General features: G+C 60.3%; 1 protein-coding gene across 1 annotated transcript; it reads left to right on the plus strand.

Moving 5' to 3' along the window:
• The first annotated feature begins 1,250 nt into the window (after positions 1–1,250).
• On the plus strand, positions 1,251–3,111 carry LOC130578690 (voltage-dependent R-type calcium channel subunit alpha-1E-like). The gene is made up of 2 exons (XM_057374948.1): positions 1,251–1,648; positions 2,936–3,111. The coding sequence occupies exons 1-2, from the start codon at positions 1,288–1,290 to the stop codon at positions 3,109–3,111; spliced, it is 537 nt and encodes a 178-aa protein (XP_057230931.1). The 5' UTR covers positions 1,251–1,287.
• Positions 3,112–9,377: the final 6,266 nt, after the last annotated feature.

Here is a 9,377-nt window from a genome sequence, read left to right on the forward strand (position 1 = left end):
AGGAAAATACCGAGCTGTGSAGGCTCATCTGTATGCGAGTGAGCAGGAGGGCTCTCCCCGGGCACCCGCTGGCATCGGGTGGCTCCTGCGGGGTGCCGGGAGGCTCGAAGTGTCCCAGGGATGGGGGGAGGATGATGCCTGTGGCCGGAGAGAGGTGCTCGGTGCGGGCTGGGGGGGACGCAGCGAGGGGACCCCCCCTTYGCTCCCCAATTTAGCCACTCACCTAAGAGCACCCGTGTGCCGGCAAGCCCTCCGCAGCCAGGGCGGGGGTGTGTGTGTGTGTGCTTCTGGCAGGGTGGGGGCTCCCCCATCGCCTTTGTTCCCTTCAGACCCACCCCTCGCCTCTGATTTTCCTTTGCGGCAGCTCCCGTGCTTGCCAAAAGAACGCGCTGGATGGAGCGAGGGAGCGAGCCGGGCGTGTTGCGCGTGTGTGCGCGCCCGTGTGCGCCTGTGTTGCCACTGACTTCATTAAAGCGAGCTGTCCCCGAGCTGCAGAGGCGCGGCAGCCTTTAATTTTGTGGCCCGGCTCCTGCGGGAAGCCGCCGTCGCCTTGCGCGCTCCTGCCCTGGCAGCGAAGGGCTGGGCGATCCCGCCGCCGCAGGTGCCCGCCCGGGGGCTCAGCCCTTTCCGTGCCCGCCCGCCGCCCCAGCGAGCCGGCGGATGGGCGGCCGGGCTCCCGCAGGATGCTGAAGATGGAGTCGGGAGGAAGGAGTTGGACACTTGGCTCCAACTAGGCTGGACCGCGCTGCAACCTGTTCCCCCGGCCGCGGCTGCTGCGCTGGGTGCTGTTCCGAATTGTGTCTTCCTTTGCGAGGCGGGGGGGGGGCTGCAAGGACTCGGCTCGCAGCCCCGGCCGTGGCCGCTCTCCGCTGGCCTTGCGGCGGGGGGGTTAAAAGGGGCCGGTTCGGGCTTGCGGGCAGAGCGGAGGGGAGGATGGGGCTGGCTTTAACCCTCGCTCCGTGGGGGAAGGTGCTTGGGGAGCGAGCGGCTGCGGCCTCGGCCGAGCACGGAGGAGGAGGGCTCGCTGCCCTCGCCGCTGCCCGGGTGGCCGTTTTGGGGAGGGGGAGGCGGGTGCTGGAGGCTCGGCTGCCCCCCATGCCGTGCCGGAGGCGCTGAGCCGCTGTCGCGCGTTGCCGCCTCTCCTCCACGCGGGTCCCCGCTCCCGCGGAGGGATGGAGGAGAGACGGAGCTGAGCATCACCCGGAGAGGAGGAGGGGGCTGTGGTTGGGACTGCGCCCCGCCGCCTCGGTGCTGCTGCTTTGGCTCACCTGTGTGTTTTCTTCCAGGATGGCTCGCTTTGGGGAGGCAGTGGCCGGCAGGCTGGGCTCCGGAGATGGGGGCTCCGACCAGAACCGGAGCCGGCAAGGAGCTCCTGCCCCTGCGGGAGGGAGCCCGGGAGCCTTCAAGCAAACCAAAGCGCAGAGAGCCCGGACTATGGCTCTGTACAACCCCATCCCAGTCCGGCAGAACTGCTTCACCGTCAACAGATCGCTCTTCCTCTTCGGGGAAGAGAACATAGTCAGGAAATATGCCAAGAAGCTCATCGACTGGCCATATCCTTTCTGCGCCCCCTGCGAGCCCCCCCCTGGGCTGCCCGGATTTGCCTCGGTGGCCGCCCAGGACACGTGYGTGTGGCACTATCGGGCAGGTAAGGCGTGCGGAGAGGGGTGCCCGGGCCCCCGGGGATGCTCCCCTTGCCCTGTTGCTGCTTCCCCTTCCATCCTCGGCTCCCTGCCTGCTGCTGACAGGATCTGAGCCCTTTCTCCCCCCGGGGAGCCCCTCCTGAGGCTTGGACTGTCTAGCCCCCCGTGCTGGCGAGGAGGGGTGCTCTGATCCCGATTAACCCTGCGTGCTTTGGGGTGCTCTGTGCGTGTGCCTGGGGAGGTGGGGGGCACTGGCCTTTCCTCTGCGCCTCGATGCCTCGTGGAGTTTTGTCTCCCCACCCCACCTGGAGGCTCCTGGGAGCCCACGGATCTCCAGTCCCTGCTGGGTGGTGGCTCTGTCCCTCCCGTGTGTGCCCTCTTTGCTGCAGATCGCGCCCGGCAGGGGCACAGCCATCCTCGCCCTGCAGCCCCCGGCCCCCCATGGTGGCTCCRGGAACCGGCTGCCCCCTCCCTGCGGCAGAGGGAAGGATGTGGAAAACCTCTGGCTGTGCCCCRTGGCCCTTTTTGGGGAGGCTGGCGTGGGAAGCCATGATTTTATCCCAAGGACCCCTCTCCTAGGGCGGGGTGGAGGGCGCAGATCTCCCCCGCTCCTCCATCCTTTCACACCCCCACGCAGCTCTCTCTCCTCCCACCCTCCCCGTGGGTGCCCCCGGGTGTCTCGGCTGCTGCCCAGCACCACGGCTCTCAGCCCCACACCAACCTGGGCTCGGTGCCCACTGCCCCTGAGACCCCTCCTGGACTTTGCCCCCACGGAGGATCCGAGCCTGGAAACTTCAGCGTGGCCACGTTTGGCTGTGGGAGCCTCCCCGTGCYGTGCTCTGCAGCAGCAGCAGCGATTCCATGCAGCTCCTGCTGCTGCCGCTTTCTCTCCCTGCAACTTGTTGGTTGAGTTCCCGGCTCCTCTGGCGGGCACGGGAGAGCTTTCCCTGGTGCCAGGCAGCGGTGCCATGGTTTGGTGCAACAGGTGCCTCGGGGAAAGCCTCTGCTGAGGCCCGGGGATGCAGGACGGGTCACTTGCCATGCTGAGCGTGGCCACACAATTGTCCCTTTGCGGCTCCGACGCGCCAGGCCAAGCCTCTGCCGAGCAGGGGCTGATCGTGCTCAGGGAGCTGCGACATCTCCAGGCTTGGGAGGGTGACCTGGGCACGGAGAGGCAGAATTCCCTGTGCCATCCCTAAACCTGCCCTCCTGGCAGCTGCGAGCTCGGGGAAGCGGCGGCTCAGCACGGAGCCCTGCAGGGTAGCGGCCAGGCCGGCCGCCTGCTTTTCCAGAATATGCCAAATTATTCATGCGCTTTTCCAGCGCCGTGTGGGAGGGCCCTGGCCCCTCTGGCTTTTGTTGGGAGCCAGAAGGAGCCGGGGTGCTGGCGCTGGCCTGGCGCTCCTGGCGTGGGCTGGGGTCCCGTGCCGGCGTGATGTCTCATCTCCAGGCAGCCGCGGTCTCCTAGAGACTGGAGCTCCACCACCACGCGAGCAAAACTCCCCAGCATTATTCTCCCCTGGAATTTGCAATGCATGAGGGAGATGGGCTCATTTTGTATTTTTTTTCCAGAAGTAAGTGACATATTCCCGTGCGGGTGCTGGGAACGGGCGTGCTCCAGGTGCGGGAGCTGAGTGTTCCTGCCTATCCCCCGCCCGGCTGCCATCTCTTTCCAAGAAAAACTCATTCTCCCTGGATGTTCCTCTGCACCTTTGGAGTTTTGAGGGCTTGGGAAGGGGCAAGGCCTTTTGGTGATGAGTTTGGTTCGGTTGGCCAGGCGAGTTGTTGCCATCCTTGTAGTTGTAGCCTGGCACAGGCAGCTGGTGCCTTTTGGTAGGGCCAGGAAAACCAWGTGAGCACCTCATCTGCCTGGCCTGGAGCCCGTGGCATGGCTCCTGGGCCATATTTTGGGGAGGTGAACATTGAATCTTGGCCGTGGTCAGTAGGAGCTGCTGGTTTTGGGAGGGCAATGGACCCAGTGCCGTGGGTCAGGGTGGGTGCAGCACGAGGGAAAGCCAACGGGGCTGGAGAGGAGCACAGGGAGGAGTGGAGGCTCTTCTTCATCCAGCTCTAGTTGACTAGGTAATAGGGCTAAAAATATCTGGTGATTCAGGCCTGGATATCTGCTGGGTAACTGTGTAATTATAACCAGCAGCCTCTGCAGTTTGGCTTCCCAGTGTAAATAGGGATGATGCATGGAGGAGAAGGAGGAGAAATACGAGCAACTGGGACTGGGATGCAGCTCCATGGGAGGCAAGTCTCAGCCGAGTTCCTGGCTGGAGCTGGAGCTTTGCCTCCACTGGAGCTGCTCTTTTAARACTGCTCCTGCCCAAAACGTGGGGCTGCCGCTGTTCTGGCTGTGGGAACATCATCTCCTTCTCTTCTCCTTGGGAAATGCAGCCTTGTCCTCCTGCCCGCTCTCCTCCTGCTGATGGCCAGGCCTTTCACCCTGATTTCATTTGTTTGGCTGCCTGGAAGGCTCCAATTCAGTTAGTCCATGAGATGGGCTGCAGCTCATCTATATCTGCTCCGTTCCTCATCCGCCTAATCACATTTGACCTGGATAAGATCCCTCTCCCGCCCCAGGAAGGCCAGATGACATTGTGTGGCTCTGGCTGTGTCCCCAAGGACAGCATCTGGCTGCAGGCTGTCCGCTGCACCTACCCCCAGCGTGGCAGGGAAGGGGGACTTCCATCAGGACCTGTGGTGAGGGATTTCATCCATCTCAGCCCCTTTGGGGACCAAATTTAGTGTTGGGCTGGTGTAGAGCAGCTGGAGTGCCCTCAGAGCCCCAGGATATGTCCCCATCCCAACGGTCAGGGGGATTTATCTCTTGGGAAGCACCCCTGGAGTGCCTGKGTTGTTTTGCTCACGATGACTCTGACAGTGACCCAATGCTGTGTGGGCAGTGCCCCTCAGGGACCCTGGTGATGTCACCTGGCCAAGCGTCTCCTCTGCACCTTGGCTTTTCCCCAGCCAAGATTCCGGCAGGGCTCGCCTTCCCAAGGGAAGAGCCTACGCCATGTCGTGCCATCCTTGGGCAGCTCCGTCCCCAAGAACATTTCTTTCCCCCCTACCCCGCCAGGCTGTTTCTGTGCCCTCCTTTCATCAGATTTCAGAAGGTTTTTTTTTTGGGAGGGGCGAGTAGGTGTAATGGCAGGTCCATCTTTTTGACAACCGGGGAGAGCGAGGCTGCCTGTCAGATGGTGAATTTAAACAGAGGCAGCTGTTGTCATGGTGATGCCAAGTTGCATCCTGTTGCTGTGGCAACCAAAGTTAAAAAACTGATGTTAAGGCAGGAAAATCACATGATGAGGTCCTTTTTTGTTTAAAAAAAAAGAAAAAAAAAAAAAAAAAAAAAGGAGGAGGAGAGGAGAGAGATTTGATTTCCAGGGTGAGGTGGGGGAGAAGGAGACGCTTCTCCATGGAGCTGTTTGCACGTGGCAGGCAGGCATCCCACATCCTGCATCCCGCATCCCTACGGGAGCGGCAGCAGTGTGGGCAGCTCTGCCCCGCTGGACTCCTGCCTCTCCCTGCCTTCGCTTTAACCCCTGATGGAAACCAAACCACGGCATTTTGGAGCTGGGAGCAGCCCCAGCTGACACTGCAGAGAGTGACCGTGGTCTCCCGTGTGTGTGTGCAGTGGCATTGGGGCAGGCTGGTGCTCCTTGCTGGCTGAGCCATGTTCCCTCTCCTGAGCCTTTGTGTGACAGGCACACGGGAGCTGGCTCATATTCAAAGTGTTGTGGGAGGATTTGGGGTCTGGACGTCACTTAATGTCCATCCTCTCCCAGCTTGGATGGGTTGGGAGAGCTGGGTTGCAGGACACAGGGATGGGGACAGCCAAGAGTGGCCACAGCTCTGTGGATAGTCTTATCAGTAGGGAAAAAATCCCTTGTGTCCTCAGGGACGAGCCAGGGAGGTGCTGTGGGGATGGGGAATCCCAGAGTTGAATTAGGGCCACTCRCAGGCTTTGCTCTACTTGGCACTTTTGGTTTTGTTCTTGGAAACCAAAAACCTCGCTTGCCCAGAGRGGCTGTGGACTCCTCATCCCTGGAAGTGTCCAAGGCTGGGTTGGACAGGGTTTGGAGCAGCCTGGGATAGTGGAAAGTGTCCCTGGACATGGCAGGGGGTTGGAACCAGATGACCTTTGATGTCCCTTTCAACCCAAATCATTCCACGATTCCATGAAAACAGCCTTGGAGAGGAGATGCTCTCTCTCCTGCTGGGGTGTGGAGCTGAGAGGAGGAGGAGGAGGAGGAGGATTGAGGCATCCTAGGGGTGGATGTTGAAGAGGTGGGCTCGTCTTCCCGTCATGCCGTGTCTGTGTGGGAAGGGCAGCAGTGCTGGGATCGGGACTGGCAGGATGAAGGGCACAGGTGAAGGAACTGATGTTTAACTGAGCTGTTCTTGTTGAGACCTGGGGAGCAGGGAAAGCCCCTCAGAGCAGCRGGACCCCAGGGAGGCGTGGGCAGARGTGGGAAATGGAGACATTGGGGAGATGTTGGAGCTGGGCTGGATGATGCAGGCAGGGAGAGGGGTTAAACTTCTGCTTTTTTGGTGGCCTGCCTCAATCCTGTTGGAAGGTGGGATTCCCCAAGGCCCACGTGGCCTCTCTCCTCTGGCTCCTCTGCTCCTTGCCCACCTGCCTGCCCAGGAGAAGGCACTGGAGAGTGGCAGGATGGAGGGGAGCTCTCATAGCTCCGTYCTTGCCCGCATCCGGGGAGGGATTTATCCCATATCCCACCTCCTGTGGAGACAGCACCAATGTCCCACCGACACCATAAATCCATCTCCAGGGCCTGGAGCTGGGCACACACCCTGCCTCTGCAAACTGGGAGCTCTGGGTGGGCTGTTTGGGCTTCTGGCTGGGGAGGAAGGTGCAGAGGAAGGTCMCAGTKGGAAGCAGGGATCTGCCAGKGKCTGAACATCTCCCYRACAKACCCACCAAGGATCCCCATCTCCAGGYGTGGGGTTAGCCCACAGTGCCTCCTCCAGGTGCTCTGGGGATGTCCCCATGGCCTGAGGTCGCTGTCCCCACCTCAAAGGCACCGGGAGGGAAGCGTGGAGCTGCAGGTGTGGCATGCACAGGGACCGGCCGAGTTGCTAAGGAAACAAGTCAACGGTGCAGGGGAGAGAGCAGTGGGTAAAAGAGATAAATCAATAAGAAAACCTATTTTTATCGGCTCCCTAATGATCCTCCAGGAGAAACCAGACGGAGGAGGAGGAGGAGGAGGAGAAGGCTGGAGGGAGATGGGCTCTCATTGCTGGGCTCTGGGGGAGGYGAGGGCTACTCTGCAGTTTGGGTGGCTGGAAGGTTGTGTAATTATTCATCAGATGTGGGAGAAAATGAAGCACTGGTGGAGGATTGTCTGCTGGGCTCCAGCCCCAGCTGGGAGGACGTTCGCTTGGCAGAAGTGGAGAGTGGGGAGCAAACATCCCTCAGTTCAGCCAGATGTTCCTGCTGTCCCTCGGGAGGTTTTTCCCTCTTGTTCCCCCAAAACCTGGCACAGCTGGAGCTGTGGGGGCTGATTTCCACAGGCTGATGTCTCATATGACTCTGGRTGTGCCAACCCAGGCTCAGCTCCTCGGCAAAGTGGGCCAGTGGGGTTTGGAGGGTCACGTTTAGGCCCGTGAGCGATTAGGGAGCGATTGCCCTTTTAGGCTCAGCCAGGTTGGGTGGGGTCTGAGCATTCTGGTGGGGTGGAAGATATCCCTGTCCACGGCAGGGGGKTGGGARTAGAGGTGGTCTTCAAGGTYCCTTCCAACCCACCCCACTYCTTGATTCCCTGATATCCTCTCACCACTGGCTGGAGGTGGAGCAGGAATGGGGTCCTGTGCAGGGGTGAGACAGATGTGCACTGCCCTTGTGTTTTGAACCAGATGTTGGAGCCAGCAAGGGCAGATAAGGGCAAACCGAGCCATTAGAGGTGGYCCTGAGCCCCCCAGACCCTCCTGAGCCCCCCAGACCCTCCTGAGCAGGGCTCCCACACCGCTGCCTTGGGAGGAGTTGTGTTTTCCCATCTGGGCGTCTCTCCCACGGGAATGTGGCAGGGAGCGGTGCGGGATGCTGGGCGGGCTGAGCCGCTGAGCCGGGGCGGACAGACGGACTCTCCGCGCCGCTCCCACACTTCTCATCTAGGCAAATGTGCCTGGTGCCTGGGGAGCCGCTGCCCCGCCCCACTAACGCGCTGTTTGTCTCTTAAGCCGGTGCTAATTGCTCGCAGACTTTCAGGAAAATGATACGAAAAGATCCCAAATAGGCTGGTGGCGCGGGGCCAAGCCGGAGGTGGGGAGMGGCGAGAGGACGCGGCCTTTGCCGGAGCCATGCAGTGAAATATTTACTGGTGTTAAACCTCCGAGGAAAACTTGTGGGGTCTGGCCCCCTCCCCAAGCACGGGGAGCGGCTCGGAGCCGGCAGCGGGGAGCTCTGCAGTCTCCTCCTCGGGTTTGCCTCTAACTTAGCGACCATTAATTTCACTGAGAGGCCGTTTAAATGCCTTGGCTGGATTTTCCCTGGCTTTTCTTCATACCGGGCTAAATACATCCTGCAGGTTCTCCTTGGCTGCCTCTCCTGGCCGGCTCTCTGGGGATCTGCTCCMATGCCCGTCCCTGCTCCCAGTTTGCCACAGAGTCACCACTGCTGGTTTCACTTCACTCTTTCCCATGCTCGTGGCTCACACTGAGGTGTCTTCTCTTGCCCGTGGGCTCAGGGCCACAGGTTGAAAGCATTTCAGTGTYGTTAGTGGCCAAAAGGCAAAGTTGGAAAAGACAAAATCACCCCATTGGTGTTGGACATCTCCTTGCCTGAACCAGAGGGTGCTGGGTCTGATTAGCCTGGTTTGGTGGGGAAGGGCTTAGCTGGCTTAGGAGGGAGCGTGGATGATTCCTTTATGGGAAAACCCACCCCAGGTGGGATCACATCCCCTTTCCACAGGCTTTGGAAAGGTGGCAGTCCTCTCCCAGAGTGGCTGCTGGTGGCAGTGGTGACAGTAATAGAGCTGTTTTGGCACAGAGGGAGAGGAAGCAGGGGTGTTCTTCGCTCCACATTTTGTTATTGAGGACAACGGGGCTTTTATTGCRAAGAATTGGGGAAGATGGATGGGAAGTTGGAAAGATGCAGCCATCCTGTCATTTGGAAGCGCTTTGTTTTCAGAGCTCGGCAGTGGGCCAGGCGGGAGGAGAGAGTTCCACGTCCCTGCCTTGATCCCATATATCAAAAGGCCAGAGGGAGCCGAGTTTGGGGTGCTTTCCTGGGTGCCAACCCCCCCTTTCCTTCCTCAGGTCCTCAGCCACTGGTGTCTGCTGCCCCTTGTCGTGGCTCGGGGTCACTCTGGAGGAGGGTGTGTAAGGCCTGGACATGGATGTAGGATTTAGGGTGTCATGAGGGTCCAAGCAGATCCTGTTGACAAGGTGTTGCTGCCTCTTGGGGTCTTCCTGAGGTGTGGCTGGGCTGGGATATCTYCATAGGGAGTTTCCACCCTGCCTGAACTGAAGCTCAGCCCCAGGTGCCATCAGGGCTCATCCTGCTGCCCACAGGGTGGGTTAATCCAGGCCAGATCCCCAGGACCTACAAGGGATGCTCCATCCTCCTCGGGCTGTGCACATGGAGCCTCCCGTGGGGATGTTTTAGGACCAGGGTTGTTGATACCCTGTGACAGCTCCGCTTTCTGAGCCCCAATTCCTGCTGATTTGTGATGGAAAGGAGAAGGAAAGCAGGGACATGTCAGCATG

The sequence above is a fragment of the Malurus melanocephalus genome, unplaced genomic scaffold, assembly GCF_030028575.1.
Source record: "Malurus melanocephalus ecotype Western Australia unplaced genomic scaffold, MMel_1.1 scaffold_236, whole genome shotgun sequence".
Classification (NCBI taxonomy): domain Eukaryota; kingdom Metazoa; phylum Chordata; class Aves; order Passeriformes; family Maluridae; genus Malurus; species Malurus melanocephalus.